This window comes from Pezoporus wallicus, unplaced genomic scaffold (assembly GCF_028554395.1).
Source record: "Pezoporus wallicus isolate ANWC-B61680 ecotype Strahan unplaced genomic scaffold, APGP_CSIRO_Pwel_v1 contig_5261, whole genome shotgun sequence".
NCBI lineage: Eukaryota > Metazoa > Chordata > Aves > Psittaciformes > Psittacidae > Pezoporus > Pezoporus wallicus.
The window spans coordinates 412,377-433,543 of NW_026642423.1; the positions used below are offsets into that span (position 1 = coordinate 412,377).

The window sequence follows — 21,167 nt, forward strand, 5'->3', positions numbered from 1 at the left end:
TTCTCTAACCTGCTTTCCTGAAATGTTCAACGGCAATCATGAGTTCAGCTTGTAACAAAAGAACAAAGTACAGCAAAATATTCTGCAAGTAGGAATCAAGGGGTTTAGACCCACTTGATTGCTTCTGTGCATCGCTGGTGTGGCCAGCTATCAACACCAACTGCTCCTGCTGCCTGGTGTGTCAGGCGTATCTTGACATCCCCCTTCTCTCCAAGAGAATGTCGGTAAGATCTAAGCAGCACAGCAAGTGCAGTGGAGGCAAAGCAGCAAAGGATTCTAAAATAGTAGATTTACATCCTGCACAGCATCGATGGCCTGATCCTGCAGTTTTCATGCAGGCAAAACTGCAGGATGTGGTTCACACTTGGTGCTAATTGCGGATGATGGAAATGGACACAACCACAAGCACTGAATTAGCACCGTGGTTAAACAATGGTACCATTTAAATACAAATGTATTTAAAATAAAGTGTAGAAAATAGCTATTATTTTGCTACTGATTATTTTAATAAATGAGGTCTGTTGTTGAATTGACACCTGAAAATGGTGGACCACATAATAAGACTGAAGTCTTTGGGATGAAATAATTCTTTGGAGAGTAACTACAGCTTTCCACTCACAACAACGGGACCTCCTGCATGTGTGTGAGCATGGAATACAGCACTTGCTTATATTTTTGGATCTCTGACTTCCTTAATTAAAAAACAAAGAACACAGTCATTAAATGGTGCTTTGCGACCAAACCTGAAAACCCCCAAGGGCAGCTCCCTTAACTGCTATGCTGTTTGCCATTCACTACACTGAATATTGAGCAAGAGGAAATTAAAAGTCTCACCACAAAGACAATAATCTGAAGTTGAATACTCGGAATACCAAATAATTTGACGGCATTTTGCTCAATATCACCAAAAAAGGAGAAATATACTACTTATATAGCACAGAAGCACTGATAATCCATGGAAATTAATAAGCCTCATACTGGCAGGCTGGCGTATGTACTGGAAATAAATTTGGTCAATAAATTATGTTCAAAATCTACAGAAAAATCCCATTACATTTATAAATCTTGCACTATCAGAAACGTTATGGAAAGTTTTAAAAACATTTGTTCAAAGCCATTAAAATAGATTTTATGAGAAAAAGGCATGCATAAACAACCCTCCTTCCACATGTAACCCCCCCATCAAACACAACCTTGCAGTTGAATGAAGAAAAAAACCCCAACACTAAACACTACCATTTTTAAGGACTTCAAGACAACACCACGTATCACAACATGCTATTATACAAAAAACCTACTGCATAATTTGTAAAAACAAACAAAAAAAAGACCAAAAAACCCCCAAGAATTTCCCTAAAATATTAAAGATTATCATCATCCTAAAGCCAGAAATGAATGTTACATGTAAAAGGGATGAATCAATGCAGTTGATTCATCTCTGCTTGTGCAAGTTGAAAGTAAAACACACCCACACAGAGTACTTTTGAATTCCCTCCCAGACACCACAGATCTCTGCCAATGGCAAAGACTCTGATCATACCTTTTTCAGCCTCAATTGCCTCTACAGTGGCTGTACAGAAGTGAGCAGATGCATGCAAAATGAATGAGAAAGATGAAGAGTGTAATATCGCATAGCAGAAAAGGCAATGATCAATTTAATATAGTATGCTACGCCAGATTAGATTACAGTTAGTTAAAATCATAATTAAGGTTTTGGGGAGTTGTTTTTACGTGGATCTTCTAAATTTTAACTAATACAGTTTATCACCTACAAGTAACTAAGAGCCACACTAATTAACTGATGTTATTAATTACACATTTCTCTAAGTTTCCTGGGTTCGTTTGGGTTTCTGCGAGGGAGCAACAGAAAACTTACAGTAGGTTAAAGTTGTGGTATGGATTTTAAAAAGTGCTAAAAATCTCTTTGAGACTACTGATTCTAAAGATTAAAACGCAGTAGTGAACTTCAGTAAATTATCAGGAAGTATACGATGAAAATATTCTAAGAAATTATTTTTCTCTTTATGTTTAGCTGCCTGAAGTTAAACAAGTACATCAAATTCTCACTGTATTTTAAGTAAAAACTTCTATGAGAACTGAACAATGAAATTTAAGACAGGAAATCTAGCAAATCATCTTTACAAAGTTTCATCAATTGTTTAGCTGAATGAAAGACAAATTCTACAGCAGGAAGAGGTTTGGATTTAACATAGTCTTGGTGGGTGAATCAATGTGAATATGAAAAGTTTAGCTTACTCATTTTTTTTAACTAAATAACCATGACATCTACTGCAATTTCTTAGGTGTAAGACCTTGCCCAATCTTTTTAGCTCTAGAAGTCAAAGCTTTAATATAATGTTATTAGGATATAAAACCCCCTTTCTATTAGGGCAGCCTTGCTAAAGAAACCAATTTGTAACTACAACCTAAAATATCACTAAGTTTCAATAAAGATAACAACTTTTTACCTCCCCTGCTATGTGCCATGCCTTTAATACCATATTTTCATAAATATTAACAAAAAATAGCACATATAACGGTAAACCTACTTGTGTAGTGCTTGGTATATATTGTTAGCAACAAATATCATAGCACAGTATTCAAGTAAATGCTGGGGAAACTAGCCATATTAAAAAATACAGCATTAGATCAGAATGCTTTAAACTTAATTAAGTTTATTATTTCTCATTTCCTATCCAACAAAACCCAGACACAAAATTTCAGTTGCCTACACTGTGCCTCAACCTCACTAATGCATAAAATTATAATTTCCACTGAGAATCTCTAAAAAAAAAATAAATTTGGATACTTGCATTAAGTGCTACTGAAATAATGTGGAATGCTTAAGGGTAATGCAGCATTTTAACTCTTACATACTGCACATTCCATGGTAGGGAAAAAAAATAGATTTCCTACAGAGACAAGGGCAATCTCAGAACTAAACAAAAAAGTCTCTTCTATGGATGGTTATTTATTTACACTAAGAGAAAGAATTCTTCTCAAGTTGTAAAAATAGATTAGTTAAGAATTATTTTAGAAAGTCACCAAATACATACTTTCATACTATAATCAATTTGCTGTACAAAACTATGCAGAAAAACCACCTCTTTCCACCATTTCCTGTTACCTGTGAAGTCTTTGTTTTCAATCTTTTCCTGAAAAGATCACGAATACTGATTTATCTCTGTAAATTATGTAGCTTGTCATAAATACAAATTTCAAAATTCACTCCTAGTTCATTCTATGTGTAGTACTATTATTCCAAAAAGATCTTGGAATATACATCACATTTAAGAAAAAGGTGATTTTCAACTTGGCGTAAAAGAACAAACTGACTGGAAAATACAAGCACTTAAGAAAACCCCACACTGTAAAGACTCAATTTGGAATTTTGTTGGATTCTCTTTTGCAGGTACACCTGAATTAAAACTGTATTTGCTGTAAACCCTGATAAACGTCAAGTAAATACTGTATCATACTAATGCAACAGGTAATCCTGATGTCTTGGCTCAGAGAATTCTCAGCTGAGAGCAAATTTTAAGCAACAGGGTTCGATGGCATTTCCATCCTCACTTGCAGCTCTCCTCCTGCTTTATGCAAGGGACAAATCTGATAAAAAATCCTTGCCAACTTTCAACATAAACCTCAAAAATCCTATCTTACTGTCCCCCTGATTAATAGCAAGGGCAGCAATGAAAGATAAGATGTATTTGGCTAGTTCAACTGACTTCTATGGAAGTATTACAGCTTTTCCTTTAGGCTTGTGTCTAGTAGGTTGCTGAATAAGGTTTTAGGTGTTGGGTTTTTTTTAACAAACCTTAACTCAATTTGGAAAAGTTTTGGTGGATTCAGCTCACAGAATAAATCACTAGGAAATGCTACATTAAAGAACAGTACTTGGTTTTTAATATTTCAGCTACTATTATGCAAGCAACATAATTAATAAAAACCATAAATCTACATTTAAAAAAAAAATACTTAGAAACATCCAAAGGGCACAATTGCCCAAGGTCTGTTTTTATTCTAGCACATCAAAGCTGTCAAAAAATAACCTATGATTTGTTTTTCAAAAATACATCCACATATTTCTGAAATTTAAAATAATCATATATTGACTTCTTCCACAGGGTGGAGTTTTGCCCTTTTTATCAAAACTATCTTTTTTAAACTGACCGGTCTTTAACCCTTTCACTAGAGTTCGAATTCGTATTTCACCCTCAGACTGTTCTGCTTTGCAGCCAGAATCTGTTCAAGCATTGCCAATAAAGGCGTTGCATCAGACTGACCCATGCATTTGGTGCCCTACTCTGCATTATGCGAATGCCAAAAAGTTTCTGTCCTTTGAGAATGGCCACTGAGTATCTCACAAAACATCGCAAGTGTGGCTGAACAAATTCCTGAAACAGAAGCGGTATTTGGCAAGATCTAGTACAGATTGTTACTGACATTATGAATTCTAATAGGCATATACGCAAAAATCACGTATGCGTTGTCTCAGTGGTGACTTACATGTGTATGTGTGTGTATATATATATTTACCCTGATAAAAGAAATTCAGCCAAGCTCTCTAGAAAATTCTAGATGTATGCTCCAACTTATTACAGCTTTCAAAGCTTCTGACAGATATAACAGCAACCAGCACAACTAGACCTTTTCTCAATGTGCCGTGGAAGAACAAGCACTTCTAAGATTGAAACCTGGAACCCCATGACAATTCTGTGAAATTTCAAACAAACAAAAGAATAGAATAAAAAAATACTATGTTCTTTTTTCTCAAATCCATACTAGTTTAAATTACTGATTGTGTACTGATCAACATAGTACAATATACTTCAAATAGTAATTAAATATCTTTAATAATAAATCCTGCCCTACTATCAGTGATCATATTTTTGCCAAGAACAGGACTTCACTGATATTATGATGGTTTAGAAAAGTGTTAATTATTGAATTATTTGATTTGTTGTTTACCTCTAGCTTTGAAATTGAGCATAATAATTTGAAAACTACTTTCAGACTGAAACAATAAAATTCTCATCAGTGCATAGAAGTTACTGCAGTTTAGGGAGAACTAACAGTTGGCACAAGTTACTCTGACCGATCAACATGACTAAAACAAATGAGGTATATTAATGAAGTGTATTAAGGAATACTGCCATCAGAAGTTCTAGTCAAGACAAAAACACCCACAAAAATCCAAACCGCATTTTGCATACTTTCCAAATGTCCCACATTTTCAGCAATAACAGAAAGTCGTATGTTTCATGTTAAAAAAATTTTCTAGTCAGTTTGATCCTCTCTGATTTTTATAATGCGACACGGATAAAAATCTGTTAAATGAGTGAGAGGAATGCAGACTCATTTTTTTAAGCATAATAAAGTATCTTATTAAACAATGAAATTTAAACTAGAACATATGTTTTTGGAATAGTTGGATGGATTAGGAAACATACACCATTTCTTATTATAGACACTCACAAAACAATCACATACATACACTGGACATATAAACTTACTTGTAGACATTATATGTCCACTGAAAAAATTGACTTTCAATGTGACATTCATGTTTCAAAGCCATTAAAATAACAGCTTTGGTAGTTTAACAGAAAATGTACTGAAAGACTTTAAAAAAACTACATAAAAAATTTAAAAAATTCAAACAGCCCAAGTCACAAAATGAGAAAAGCAGCTGCTCTTGCAAAATAGATTGTGTAAAAAGTGGCATTCTTATATCACAATCTTTCAATAGTTATAAAATTCAGTGGTCCCATACAACAGTCTAATACTTTCTAGTAAAGTCAGAAGACGGCCAATAGCGAGTCTTTGAACAATCTATGTTAAGAGTGCTGCAGATATGAAGTCCAGTTTCAGACTGGTATATATTAGTTATCCACCACTGTAAGCAGAAATATGGACTTCATTCTTTTAATACATTTGGTACAATCTCACAGCATTTTCCCTGAGCCTAGTTAATCATTTATGGGCCCTACGAAAAATGTGATCCAATAATTCAACAAACTAAAAAAAAAAAAGGAAGAAAAACCTTTTACAAAATATTCAATGAGCCAGATTACAGGTATATTTTGTATAGAGTTTTTATTTTCATGCAAAAAAAAATATATGCACACTTAATAACACCCTTTTATTTTGATTTATTTACAAGTTTTAAATTCAATCCCTTTATTCTCAACTGATTTTATAACAATTACTGAATATTTTTCAAGTACATTATTGTTCAAAATGCACAGACAGTGTGCAGCAGCAAATGCAGCAAACCTCAAAAACAAGGTGCTACAACATTGCTTCTACATCAAGAGACAGACAAGTGTCTGGGATAGTGGTTTAATTATAACACTTATACAGACATACATCTATACCTAGAGAGAGACAGACAGATCTAAGAAAGCAGCTACATCTGCAGAGGAAGGAAACAGCATGTTACAAGGACAATTCAGGGAGGTCAATTATACATAGAACATTTGACAAACAACATAGAGAACAAACTTTGGCATTAATTACCAGGGTACAAAACATAGCGCATTTCAAATCTATCAATGGAGTATAATATGGAACTCTGCAGCCTGTAGCTGTTTGTTTATATTAATATCAACAAGTATTTGACATTGTCAATGAAAATACTAACACATCCATAATAAAACCATTTTAATGGAAAGCAGACATGTAATGATGCAAAATTACATTATATTTTCGTATCTGTAATGATCAAATGCCTCAATACCAGATATATAATAAAGTCACCTCACTTCAGGCATCCGCGCCGCCTGAAAAACTGCGAACTAGGGAAACTGAAAGTCTGAAAAATGTGGCCTGACACTGCTGAATTAATTTGCTTTTAGTTTTATACCCTGGTTAAGTATCCATTTCACATTGCCTGGTTAACACGTAACACTATGCTTGTATCAGCCGCTAAGACAAGAACTGAAAAGCATAAGAAATTCCCTGCATGCATTATGTGTAGTGTTAGCAAAAGAGTGAGATGTGCCCCAGTCCATCTGAGGCACAGCAAGTTGCATAACATCATTACCACTTTGCAGGGTCTGTCGTCCTCCAGCCAACACTCCACTAGGTAACATTCCAGTGGGAGTCAAACCCTTGAGTGTCAGCACACTTTCACTCTCCTCCCTGGTGTGAGAAAAAAACAGTAACAAAACCTTAAATATCCACTCGTGAAAAGTTGTACTGAAGTAAAATAAGGGATAGGGAGAGCCTATTTTTGCTGTGCTTTATGCATGTCAAGACTGAATGTAAATCCAAACAACTAGAAAGAGGAAAATATTGCTATTCCATATCAGTCTTTCCTCTGTGTATGAGTTATAAATGCTGATTAGTTCTGAACCACATTCTGAGCAATTATTCACACGCAAACTCATTAGCTTTGAAATTAGCACTGAATGTCTCATGAGGTACTGAACACATCTCAGTGGCACAAAACAACCCACAATATTGTTCAAAGCCTCTGTGCTTCAGGAAATTCTAACTTTACAAAATTATCCCTATTTGGACAACTATGTTCTGTGGAAAACTATTTGGGTAAATGTGATCATGAAATTTCTGGATCTAGACAGGTATAAGAAGACAAGTTTCTTAAAAACCTGAAAACAACAAACAAAAACTTGAAACAAAAAGCCACTAGTCCTCAACTTTCTGGTATGCCAGAAATTTTCCAAGGCAGTCCTGACCACCTCCATTACACCCTTGATTTCAATCTCTCTTTTTTTGGTATTTACTTTCCAACACCCATAGCCAATGGCTGGACAAATAACTTGTAAACTAACGATCATGTTCTCCGATTTCCTGAAACACGTTTCAAAAATTACATACAAATATTCTACAACCAAAAATATCAACATCAATGTGGTACATCAATAAGCCAAACAAGATTCCGATGCACAGCTGATTTCCCTGAAAAAACATTTGGCACCTATAATCCCAGAGCAGAGATGTTTTCCTCATATACGTAAGAGGGGGTTTGGAACGCAGAAGTCATGCAAGTACCTGAGAACAGAGAAGACTCTTGCCATCTTGCCAATTGCACGAATTTTGTTTCTGATTATTTCTTTCCGTGCGGCAGCTGTACCTACTTTCAATGGAATAAGAGAGAGTCTCAAGCTCTTGAGTATTTACAGGGTCACCATTTTAAAACACACAGATTTCAATATAAGCGTTTAAGTTCAGTGCTCTTCACAGAAGGCCAGTACCCAACCACTTAAGGGCACAGTTACAAAATTATGGACTCAGAATGCCACCAAACCCACTATTCATGTCCACAAAACACACACAAAAATTTAGAATGTTTACAGTGATTGCCTAAAGCTAGCAGGCATCTGTATTACCGCCACTACAGTGTAATAACTATCAGTAACTCATTTGCCTAAATTTTATACTTGTAATTCTTCACTGGCATCCGTATATATCAAGATTTAGGCATGCAGCCTAATACAGAAACCAAAGAGATACTGAAGGCACAAAAGATAAAGATTTGTTGCTAATTCTTACACAACTGTCCAAGAGAAAACACTAGTTGGTTTGCTTGGTTTTTGGTCATCCCCCCAAAAAGATACCACAAAACAAAATGACAAAGAATGGCAGCATTACATCCCCTAACACCTAAGCCTACGTCCTCATCATTTTATGTTTGCATCATTTCCAGAAGTTACAAATATCAAAGATCTGGAGCAAATTCTGTATATTCCACAGAGCGGAGAGATATCATTTGTGAAAGATAAAAGTGAAGACAAAACTCTGAACGCAGCTGGCGATTGGGAAGGTGAGCCACCTTTACTTGCCTTAAAAAAATTGTATAAACATTATAAAAACAGGAGCTCCTTTCTCCAACACTAAGTGTTGCTGGTTTGTTTCAATGCATAAAAGTCACCCTTCCCCTCATCCTCCACTCCTCCTGACTCCTCAATTCCACTAAAACAGGAAAGGCAGATGAGGAGATACCACAACTAAGCTCCTTACTTCTCCTCAGACACTGGGGAAGGAGAGTACTAATCACACCAAGACTAACTCAGTCAACTTTGAATTCAACCACAGGGGATCAAAACTGAGCAAACTCAGACAGCTGTTAAACATTCCAGATCTTCCATGCAACATTGTTCTTCACCCCGCCTCATTAAAAAGTTCCCAAACTAATTTGCAAGAATGTAAGAATGTAGAAGAGAGGATCTCAAAAGTGGGCAAAGGAAAGCTGCACGGCCACAGACTTGTCTACTTGCATTCAGAAAAGGCAGCTGTGAAAGAACCCTTTTTATATCCCTGCTCACTAGTATTTAGCTTCCATGTGAGAGTACATACACTCCAGCACCAACAGTCACCCTTCTTAAACCAGAGCTGCAAGAGCACAAGGCTTTCTGCTGCACAAGAGTGGGCAGATTTCCTGCCCACAAAACCAAGTAAAATACGAAAGACAAGGCCTGCAAGGGCAAACGACAACAACAAAATCACGTAAGAAGGAAAATACACAGTAGTGACAAAGAAAAAAGGGAGCAAGAGACAACCTTCAAATGAACACAATGAAAGAATCGTGGGGTAAGCCAAGTATTTGCCAATCCATTTAAACCAAATGAAAAAGCCAGGAACTACTGAGTAAAGTTTTTTTTAGACAACTGAACAACTGTAATAAATTGCAGACATCAAATTAAAAACAAACAAACAAGAAAAAAACAAAGCCAAAAAACCCAACAAAAACCACAGAAGGCTCAGGAAAATCTTTGACCAGGTTAAGGTGAAACATTCAGGTCTTACTAAAAATATTTTGTTTAACTTCTAATTTTTAAAGTCTGAAAGTTTTTACTTTCTCTCTTTGAACACGATGAAACAAAAGCTTGAGGATCTGGAAGGAGGACTCCCTCAGAGTTTTGAAAAAGCTAGGGCTAAATGAGGGGCCATCAATCTTTCCCTAGAAGTCTCTTGGTTTTCCTCTTACCTACCCAGAATGATGCAGAGCTGTAACACGTAGGCTGAAAAGATTTCAGGCAGTGCTAATGCCTGTATCTAACTCTGGAACGTCCCCTTGCCTTAAGAGAAGAAAGGCTGGCTTTGTGTGGTTTTGGTGTTTGCTTGGTTTGGTGGTGGGGTTTTTTGTTTGTTTTAACATGATCTTTAATTGCCCCAGCCCTCCAGAAGTACCATAGCCAAGCCAAAAGACCAAAGCTATTACTTCAGGCTGCTGCACTGCGCTTATGTGGCCACTGAATCCTGTTTAGTTCAGAGAAGACTATAAGGTGGCATCTGCTTGCTGAAGAATGTCTTAATTATACCCTATATTAGAGGGGATATGACACAGAACTCTCCCATCCCCCATTCCCAGTGCCTGCACAAGAGAAAAATTTGAAATGCTTATATTATTATGCTCTAAAGAACTCAGAACTTTCAGAAACATCTCCAAAATCTAATGCATTCCCAAATATTAAAAATATTACCCAGAAGTGACAAATTTAAACAGAGAGTAAATTTATTTTATTAGGTAAGTAACAGAAGAATTTTTCTGCACAGAATTATCTACCCTGAGATTTCTGAAAAACAGGTGACAGACCACCAGGATGGCAGGTTTCTACCATTCTGTTTCCAGCCACTTCAAAACTGTACATACAATCGAAAAGTACCTTTTTTGACATATCAGTTGAAGGAAACTAAAAATACTACGCAAACCAGGTTTTGGAACATTGTATAAACACATTCCATGCACAACCTCAAAAAAATCCTCATGATAAAAGTATTAAAGAGCAAGACAGACAACTGAACGCTCCCTACACATGCAGGACCAAAGATAAAATTTTAGAAACAGGTAAAAGAATGAAATTCTAAAACAAAAAGAAAAAAAAAAAAGGAATGGAAGGAAGGAGGAGAAAAATTCATGCACAGAAAGACAGATGTCTTGGAATATGACTTCTGATAGCAAAATACAGAAGCTTTTATAAACATCCCATTAAAACGGGTAGTAATAATAAAGGCTACATATGTCTTTCGACAGAAAGGTATTTTCTGCATTAATACTTATACTGCCAGGTTCTATGAAGTCATATTTCAAAACATTCCTACTCTGTCTGGTCTGTACCTTTTTTATTGCCATATATGAGTCGCTCTTCAGATGGAGAGTCCAGAAAAAAAGGAAGTGAACGATGGAGAAAAAGGTGAGTGAGACAAATAAAATAAAGATATTTAACTTGGCAGTGGTAATAAAGAAGGAATGGAGAAGAAATGTGAAAAAATAAAGTGGAAAACTGCAACACTTAAAAATGCATTCATCAAACAAGAAGTGGAATTGTTGAGTGTGTTTTAAAATTTGACAATAAACAAGCTTGAAAGTCAACAGTTTAAAAAAAAATAAATCCATTCACATAGAAAGATAAAGCGTAGACAGTACCTAGGTGCAAGAGATGCATCAAGCAAAGAAAGTGTTAAAAGAGACAGAAGAATAAAATAATTCAAATTAGGAAACTGCAACTACCATACTGAAGTCAGGGCATGTGCAATCAATTGATGACTGCAATTATACTGGACAACATGGAATACCACCTAACACTACCCTGCAAGTGATTGGTATACTTGCTTTACACTCAGTTTAGCAGGATTACTTGAATGAAAAACATAAATTAATTGTTTTCAGGATCACATTTGAGACTATCTCTAAGTTTTCACATTCCTGCCAACAATCTGAATGGCAGCAAAATTCCAGTGGCTCATAACCAATGCACCCCAAACTAAACCACACAGCTGCTTAGCACAACACTATTCTGCTACTGAATTTAAACACAATAGTTATCAAACATTAAGAATGGCTTCATGTCTCTACTATCTTTATAAATGATCCCTTAGTGTTCCTCAGTGGCTGCTGAAACTTTTCTTCCTCCTCCCCCATCATCAAATAATCCACCAAATCAATTGTTGTTGGATAAAAGGAAGCAAGTCTGAAAAACTTTTAGGTGTGACATTAAGCACTACTGTAAAAACCCAAAAAAATGAAGTGTGATATTTTAGGTCTTCATGTTAATGCTGCTTCTCAATCATCATGTTGCAAACATCTCCTTAACAATCTACTGTACCATAGTTTAAAAGGTAATGTTATAATTCAATAAATAAATACGTATTATACAATGTACACATACAAGTTATCCTTTAACTTTCATGCTTTAAACTGAAACAGTAAGACTCAAACTTGTATTTCATACTTATTGTATACCACTTTGCCGTAAGAAATATTATATATGACTTTCGCCTACATCCCTCCTGAAGAGCAAGCATTAAGAAATTTAACATCTCATAATAAATTCATTCTAATGACTTTACAAAGTTTAGTATTTTTAAAATTTAAAATGATAAGAAATCATGAAAAATTTCCACAAAAAGTTTCAGTTGTAAACAGAGATCAGGTATTTGTAAAGAATACCATTAGTGTTTCTTGATCACAAGCACAAAACCACAACTCCCTTCCCTGTCCCCCAAAGTATTTCTGTTGCACAAGAGCAGGCAGATTTCCCACCCTGAACACAAACCCAAGTAAAATACAAAAGAAATCTAAAGAAAAATTTGAAGCCAATTTTATTCAAATTCCAAGTAGTATTACACCAGCCTAAGCCAATTACTCTTTCACAAGTTACTACCATTAAAAAGATATATATATATATATCTTAAAGTAACCCCTACCGTCAAATTGATCTTCCCCCTCTGTCATCAGTTCATCATCAGAGCAAATGCTCAAAACGTTCACCAACATTTCTGTTACTGTATAGGAAAAAAAAAAAGTCTTAATTCAATCCCTGTAGAATTGTACATATTTTCATGCACACAAGATATAACCAGTCACCAGCAATGACAGCGAATGAACATCTCACATCACAGCTATTGCTCAATAACCTGCTTTCAAAAATGTTCTTCTTGCTGTGCATTGTCACTGAATTTAAAAAGCTCAGAAATATAAGCTAAAAATTACACCACCTACCAATCAAAGACCACAGCAGAGCTTTCTCTCCTATCATACAAGGAGTTTTTTTAGATAAGGATTGTCTTCTTGTATATTAGTATTTTTACATTAGGATAAGTACTTGAACTAGAATTTATACAAAATTTACTTAAATAAGAAAGTATTTTGACTGCTCAAATTTAGGTTTAAAATGAAAAAGCTGTTCCATTCCTGGCACCTGCAGGCATGTAGCAGAAGCACCAAAGCAGAAAAATATTATGACATAAATACGATGCAAATTACATGTCTTTTTCAACTCCCCTTAAAAATATCTACAGAGTGGATACACAAGCTTGCCTCAGAAAGCTTCATTTTCTTTCTTCAGGAATCTCCCTGTTCTGCCAATCAAACTTGCTCTCTTATATCAGGCTTTCTTAAAACAGCCAAACTTCTCCTCCCCCTAAAGCATTAAGAAACCTATTGCAGAAGTTCAGTCAGATGGTTAAAAAGCCTGTAAACTGCTATCTACATTTATTCATGACTAATTCATACACTTCCTGCGTTACCTGCTAGGGTATTCTTCTCCATTCTTGGAAGTTACTCTCCACTTTATTGAAAAAAAAACAAAACAAATCCCAAACCCCCAAATTATTTGATTTTGATCTGTTCAATGCAGACCAGGCAATACTGACACTGTATCCCTCATCAAAAGTGAAAGCACGTACTTGTCCAAGGGCAAACTACAAGGGCCATAATTCCAGCAACCTTAAGCAGTCAATGAGCAACTTATTTAACAGTACTTGGGTGTTCCCTTACCAGCAGCATAAAAAAGGGCAAAATAAAAAGCACCTACTCTTTGTTCTTGAAAATGCTATCTATTACATTATCAGGTAAATGAGACACATACAAAAATCTCCTTTCAAATATGAGGGCCCTCTGTTTAAAAATAAAATAACCCGTTGAGTGGGTTAACCGTACTAAGAATTACCCAAATTATTTGTGTTAAACTGCTCATTAAAGACAATATAAACAAACCCAGAATCCTAGGTTTATATGACTGTAAATATATCATCTCAAGAATACTTTTCAAAGAAATTTAAAGAGCTTTCCAGACCTCTTTTATAAAAAGAGCAGTTTCTGTCATGGAGGATTTTAAACAGATCCAATAGCCTCCAACCTCATTGCTTTTTCCCTGAAAACAAGTGTCTCAGATTCAGAGTTAGCAACTCTAGGGCGGGAGAGAGGGAGAGAGATGAGGGAAACGAGGAAAAAAAAATAAAAAATCCATACTAAATTATCTTTTGTACAAGTAAAATAATAACTGAAAAGGGCATCTTTAACGAAGGTCAATCTGTTAGAACTCTATAAAAAAGTTATAATTTTACATGAACATCTCAACATAGTTTATACCTATAACTGTACAAGAGTAATAATACATTAATTCAAAAGTTCAAAGGTACTACTTAACAATGCATGTATACACCCTCAGTGGAACTGGTAATTTCTGTTAACCCCTCTGCTTTATTGCATGCAGCTTATATTGACCAAAACAGGTGAAGTAAACAACCAAAACCTGTTGTATTTCAGTCTATCCTTTCTCAGAAATGCATATTCATTATATGCCTCAGAAAGGCATTTTCACATACCAACCCCCCCTCCAAATCAGTTTAATAACTTCACCAAATCTTCTGTCTGATAAAGACAAACACAGATAATCTTTTTTATAAAACCCATGCAATTAATCTCTCATTGGTAAATATACCTAAAAAAAATATAAAATCTTCCCAACATCAATCTGGGAGAAACAGAAAAGATGCCCACTGATGGGTAGCTTTTGCTTACCTTTTTCTCCAACAAATGGCAAAGACCATGTAAAAACATCCATAAAATTTGGTAGCCAGTAAGGATGAGGAGAACAATTGAACTGACGAATATTCATCACATTGTTTTCATATTTTAACACAGCAGCTAAAAGAAAATTCAGACATTTTGAAAAGAATGTTTAAAACTTGCAAGTACCACAAATGTAAAGGCACAAGTTTGTTTTAGCTCTATTTTCCTCTACAGACAAAACAATCCCAGAGATACTCCACTCTCTTTCACAGATTTCTAACGGAGAACTTAGAATTTTTATTGCACATGTTGCAGTTTAAGGCACTGTTACATGTCAATAGAGTTCTGTACTATTCTATTATAGGTCTATAACGAATAAAGACTTTAAAAGATGCTGAAATGGATAATTTCAGCACCGAAATCCTAACTCAGAACAGTAGTATATCCAGTATCTCTAGACTCAGTTTTTTTATTTCATATAGAATCACAGAATCAAATAGGCTGGAAAAGACCTTTAAGATCATCAAGTCAAACCATTACCCTAGGACTGCCAAGTCCACCACTAAACCATGTCACTAAGGGCCTCATCTACAGGTTTTTTGAACACTTCCAGAGATGGTGATTCTACCACTTCCCTGGGCAGCCTGTTCAAATGCCTGAGCACCCACTCAAGTGAAGAAATTTTTCCAAATATCCAATCTAAACCTCCCACAGCACAGCTTTAGGCCGTAACCTCTTGCTTCAAGTAAAACCATAGAAACCTAGAAGATCAGGAGGAAGGGGAAGCAGAGAGAAACAAAACAGCAAACCAGTAGCATTTTAAAGCATTGACTGCATTTTTCCACACTTACACTTGCATTGCACTGGAAATAGTTGATGTGAAAAAGGATTCTCAAAATGCAATATCCACAGAGATGGCGAAAAGATGTAAAAAGCCAGCTGCAGCTAGTTTTATTTCTCCTTTACTCCTTCAGTGCAAGTAACAACAGCTTACCTTTTCCTCTATACAGCTAATCACCCTACATATGTGGTATGGGCTGGTAGCTGGTTCTTTGGACAGAGAAAATGCAACGTATTTCACAGAGAAAAGGTTTTGGTTTCAAAGGAATACTATCTTAACATTCGGAGATCATTCACTCATCACATACTTTAAATGCCAGATTTTAATGTCATAACTGAATTTCAGCAGACTTTATTTTTAATTATTTCTGTTGTTGAACTTTGCTCTCATCTATGAATAATATTAATTCACAGCTAAGCTTTTCCCTGTAATTCTGACTTGTAATACTCCATACTATTAAGCACACTTCTCCTGTGCAACTTTGTCATAAACAGAAGACGGACAAAAATTAATTCCTTCAGGCCTACAGCTCCCTAATAACATTTCCAGTGGTGATCAGTATTTAGATCACTATTTGCTCTTTCTCAATTTCCCATTATTGTCCTGCACCATCTCAGTCAGACTCTCAGAAGCTGTGATACAGAACACAAACTACCTTATCCATAGACTTCTGATCAATGTTTCCTTCCTTTTTGCCCTCCTGGCAAAAAATTATTAATATCAGATGACTTAATCTAGCAAGCCATTTTTATTTTATTATTATGTACAGTTATTAATAACAAGATCTTACCTTTATTATTGTAGACATCCAGGTAATTAGGTGCTGAAAAAATGGTTATTAATGATGGGAACCCTGTAGTTTGACTTTTCCTGTACATTCTATAACTGCAAAACCAGACAGATTATTTCACATCTTACAGCAATAAGCAGTTGTATGTTTTTATTTTACACTGTGAATAATTTCTTCCAAGACACAAAGTACTTACCCTGCATCTTGTGCTTCATGTGCTCTAATGATTGACAACAAATTATTATTTTGCAGAAATTCACAAACTGCTGGATAGCTGCAAAACGAAAACAGCTATGAGTAACCAAAATTATCTAAAATACACAGCAAGAGTCAGCATCAAGACATCAAATAGATCACAGCATACTCTCACCTATAAAAGTATGAGCATCCTCTGACTGTGTTGTGACTGAAATGCTCTTGTGAATTTTCATTTCCAAAATCTTCTGAAGGATCTGACCACAGTAAGTCACACATTGGTCCAAATGCTGGAGGCTCTTTGAATCTATCTAACTGTTAAAGAAAAGGTAACAGCACAAAGATTCTTTGAATATTAAATCAGGAAGTTTTACACATTTGTTAAACTACATATCCATCAATACTAAGCATTTTTACAATAAATCACAGTATAAAAGAGAAGTGGTTTCTGTATATGTTTTCCTCTCCTCCTCATGAAATAAGGCAGAGACATGCCCAAAGAACCAAACCTGTTAAGAGCAATAAGATTTATTAGTTGTAAAAAGAAGGGAGATAAATTACAGACTGATGGGTATGTGTAATACAAGGACAAGTTACAGACAAGGAACAAAATGGTTCTTTTTCATGCACATGCCACACCTACCAATCTGGAGACACTGCCAGGAATTAGCAAAGAGAAACAGTATAGGAAACAGGAATTATAAAAGAAAAGCATGAATAATTAGCACTGACTAGAAGAGACTAAATAAATTTAAGAAATTATCATAATAATAATGATAATTAAAACAAAACCTGAAACACCAAAATGGATCATTTAACAACATAATGAAGAGTTGACTAGCTTAGCCATCTTAGACTTCTTTCATTCAGGCTTTATTTCTCAGCTATGGGCCATTATACATTTTGGGAGATGTCTTTGTTTTCTTTCTCTAGCTGCTGCTTTACAGATTTCTACTTGGAAACACCTGTTTTAGCAGACTGCAACTTTCCTAGTAACTACAGTGAAAACAGCCAGAAGTAATGAGGACAGCGCATTTGTTAACTTAAAAGGAAGATACCCTGCTTAATAAGTAACGCTCAATCAATCTCTGATGTCCTAGAAATAAGATTAGACATCCCAGATTCAATATAAGTTTATTTGATCTTTATGTAGCTGGAGTTTGTTCACAAGATGATTTTATCCAAGAAATGTAGGAACGGTTCTTTGATGGACAGTGCATTTATCTCACTTTACCTCCCACACCAAAGAAGATGACTTTGATGGTACTAGAGAACACTTAACTCTTCATGACAGGTTCGAAGGGAGGTTTGGTGGGCACCTGGTGAATTTGAGTCTAACGGTCCATAGGAATCCATTCAAATATGGAACCAGCAGTAGTGCCAAGCTCTCTCGTGCCCTGGAAAATCAGAGCTCCCGAGGTTGCCACCTGTAACATAAGTGGAGAGGTCCAGATCTTTACAAATTCCTGCCAGATAATGGCAAGGCAGGTATTAACTGAAGTTGTACGAATTTACTTATTAAAAATCCAGGGGTTTAACATTTCCCACACTGGACAGTAAACCCTACATGGAATATTTCTTCCAGAAACTGAAGAGTCAGTCCATCAACTTCTGCAAGTACCTGAATTTCTGTAGATTAAACCATCAAGTTTCTAAACCTCCAGCAATAAATTTGGGTCCAGAAGCTAACAGAAGCATTCACACAAAGAAGATTCAACTGTTTCCCAACTGATGTTTCCTGCAATACAGAAGGCTGAAAGTCTAGAAAGCATTTCTAAGATTTTCTTTGGGTTTTCTTCAAGGATTTTCCTTATGACTTTGGCTAAATGGATAGAGACGGTATAAAGTTTTGGTTGCTATAAGCAACCCCCTCTCCAAACCACTTTCTCGTAGCATTAGAACAATGATGTTGACGTCCTGAAGTACGGAGGTCAGTTTGTAAAAAACATGCTTACAAACACACCAGAGCAGTGTCTCCTTCACTAGACAGTTTACCAACTGTCATGGTTCTCAAGACATCTCAAAATTTTAAGGAAATGTCACTGCAAGCTACTCAACCCTGACTATATACATCAAATCAGAATAATCAACTTAAGGGTCTCTCTACATCAGGACAGCAAAAAAGTTAACGAAGGACATGAGTCAATTCAGAACACTTGTTACTGATCAGCTATTTCTGCATATGTTGCGACTACGGCAAATCAGAACCTCAATATAAATTAGCTTAACATATTTCTAAATATGATTAAGGTAACTGAGAAAGACAATTTTATTCAAGAATAAGAATCACTACACCTGTTGCTAAATCAGAAATAGGTAGTATAATTCTTAACATGTACCATAAGATCATAGAAACCGAATTAATTTCTAGGCATTAAGCAGTCAGGGCTACTAAACTAAAGTGCATCATACCTCCACATGGATGTTCAAATTCAGGTGTAGCAAAACCTTGGAGGTAGATTAAGGTACAGCATATTAAAACTATTTTACTTTTGAGGCAAAAGACCTTCGTAGAAGCTTCACATTCTTGGAAGATACAGAGAGCAGTTTAAATTAACCTGTAGTAATTTTCCTGGGAATCATCACAAAGTAAAGCTTAAAAACAACGTGAAGGCCAGTGAAGAGTGGCAGTCATCTTAAATACTACTGAAGAAAAGGAAATTTAAGCAGACCATAGAAAGAAAGGAAGGTATTACAAAGACAGATTCACAGTAACACCCTGATACCTTTCAAGGCACTTTGATGATCAAGCCTTAGTATCACCAAGAACTAAAAAAAAAGAACAATCATCTGTTGTAAATGAGGAAGTAAATTCTCTGTCTCTCTTCCTTAAATTAAGAATCCTCATAAGCTCCTCTGGACATTTCCCTCCTTATAAATCACAAGGCTTAAAATCATAATTCCTAGAATTTTGTTTCAGCTGAAATCTTGGCAGTGCACAGCCTTTCACAGCTAAGAGAATGAGAAATACCGTAAATGAAAATAAAAGACAAAATGGGCATCAATATTTATATAGTACAAAAAGTATGTTCCTAATTTTCCTTCTGAAATTTGGATTTTTTTTTTTTAAATAGGTCCCCATGTAACTCCTTCCATATTTGGATAAACAACTTTTTTCTTGCATCCTTACCAATAACTCCAAAGTTTCTTAGAACCACATATTTATATTTTAAAGCTGACATCAGTTACTCTTCAGCTGTTACTAATCATAACAGGAACGGTTTTGAATCCCAAACACAGCAGTTAAGATGTCAATTAAGTGAACTAAAATAAGTCAAAAGGAATACACAAAAAGGAAAGCAATTTGAAAATTCCCATCTGATAAATCTTTACCTGACATCAGCAGTCCATGCAAATTAAAACCAAGTTGCTAGAAACAGATACCTCGTGTCATCATACTCTTCTTCCCTTTAAATTGCACATGACTATTTTATGTCTCTATTGTATAATTTTTAAAACTTGTTTTCATTCTTACCAATGTACTCAGCACGTTTACCACAGTGAGAAGCACTCTACAGCTGTTATTCAAGTGCCTACCAAATTTGTCATTTTAAACAGCAATGTGAATTTCTATTGAACACTGCAAAAGAAATATAAGAAATACTCAAAACTTTCAAAGAAATAATAGAATAACTGGAATATGTTAGATATAACAAACCATTTTAAGACTACAATTAACTTCAACGAATTCTGTTGTGAAAGCCATGAGAACACTACCTTTACCTAGAAAGAAATACAAAGCATTATTTCAACTGGATATGAAGCTCTGTACATGTACTACCTGCCGCAGGAAACTCTGGGGAGTTCTTGAGGGTTTTTTTTTAATGTAACAGTCCCAGCTGTCCCAAGGAGACGGACCAATGGAAAATACACTAAATAATCCAAGAGTTTTTAAATGTGATACTACTTAGACTACATTTCAGTTCTTGATTTACACTTCCAAAAGAGAAAAGAACAGAAAACAATACACTGACAATTTCACAAAGATGACTTTGTGTAGCACCATATAAATATCTGTATTTCCACTTATTTTCATATACACAGAATACTCACTCTCCTAATGTCATCTAGTGTATTAATTTCTGGTGAGAGTCCACCATGAACACACAGAAACTGTTGATTTAAGAGAGCAGCAAGAGGGAGACAATCAAAAGCTTCCATACAGGCATCATAGACTCTTTCCGAGTACTTTATTTTACCTACAGGAAAGAAAATATAAAACATTAAGAAATCCGTATTAGATGGAAGAAGTAATCTAGTGGATCATACTTACACGAACAAATCTCAAAGCGAATGCTTAAAAAAAAAAAAACAAACCAACCCAAAGCAATGAATATTTGGGGTTTAAATGAGCATTTCCAAACACCGCAACAGCAAGCACATTTCTTAGATATTCTATTCCGGAACTATAAACATTTTTCATTTCTTCTTCAATTTCAAGTGGAAAAACAGTGGGTTGTTGTTTTTTTTTTAAATCACAGAATTATTTTGTATTATACAATTATATAGCACACTTCATGTAAAATACTACTGAGAAGTGTATGATTTCTCATTTACAGTGAAAGCTAAGAACTGCT

At 35.3% G+C, this 21,167-nt stretch overlaps 1 protein-coding gene across 5 annotated transcripts in view; it reads right to left on the reverse strand.

The window, feature by feature from the left end:
- PPP3CB (protein phosphatase 3 catalytic subunit beta) overlaps positions 1-21,167 on the reverse strand; it is a 42,265-nt gene that overhangs the window by 1,841 nt on the left and 19,257 nt on the right. For 2 of the 5 annotated variants that reach the window (XM_057430304.1, XM_057430308.1), the window contains exons 5-13: positions 20,644-20,789; positions 16,766-16,905; positions 16,592-16,669; positions 16,396-16,490; positions 14,774-14,899; positions 12,676-12,753; positions 8,020-8,104; positions 7,049-7,146; positions 1,541-1,570 (exon numbers count right to left, since the gene is read on the reverse strand). In XM_057430304.1, the coding sequence (XP_057286287.1) occupies positions 1,541-1,570; positions 7,049-7,146; positions 8,020-8,104; positions 12,676-12,753; positions 14,774-14,899; positions 16,396-16,490; positions 16,592-16,669; positions 16,766-16,905; positions 20,644-20,789 (876 nt within the window). The remainder of the gene's footprint in view (positions 1-1,540; positions 1,571-7,048; positions 7,147-8,019; positions 8,105-12,675; positions 12,754-14,773; positions 14,900-16,395; positions 16,491-16,591; positions 16,670-16,765; positions 16,906-20,643; positions 20,790-21,167) is intronic. The other 3 variants (XM_057430305.1, XM_057430307.1, XM_057430306.1) reach the window with 3 other exon arrangements.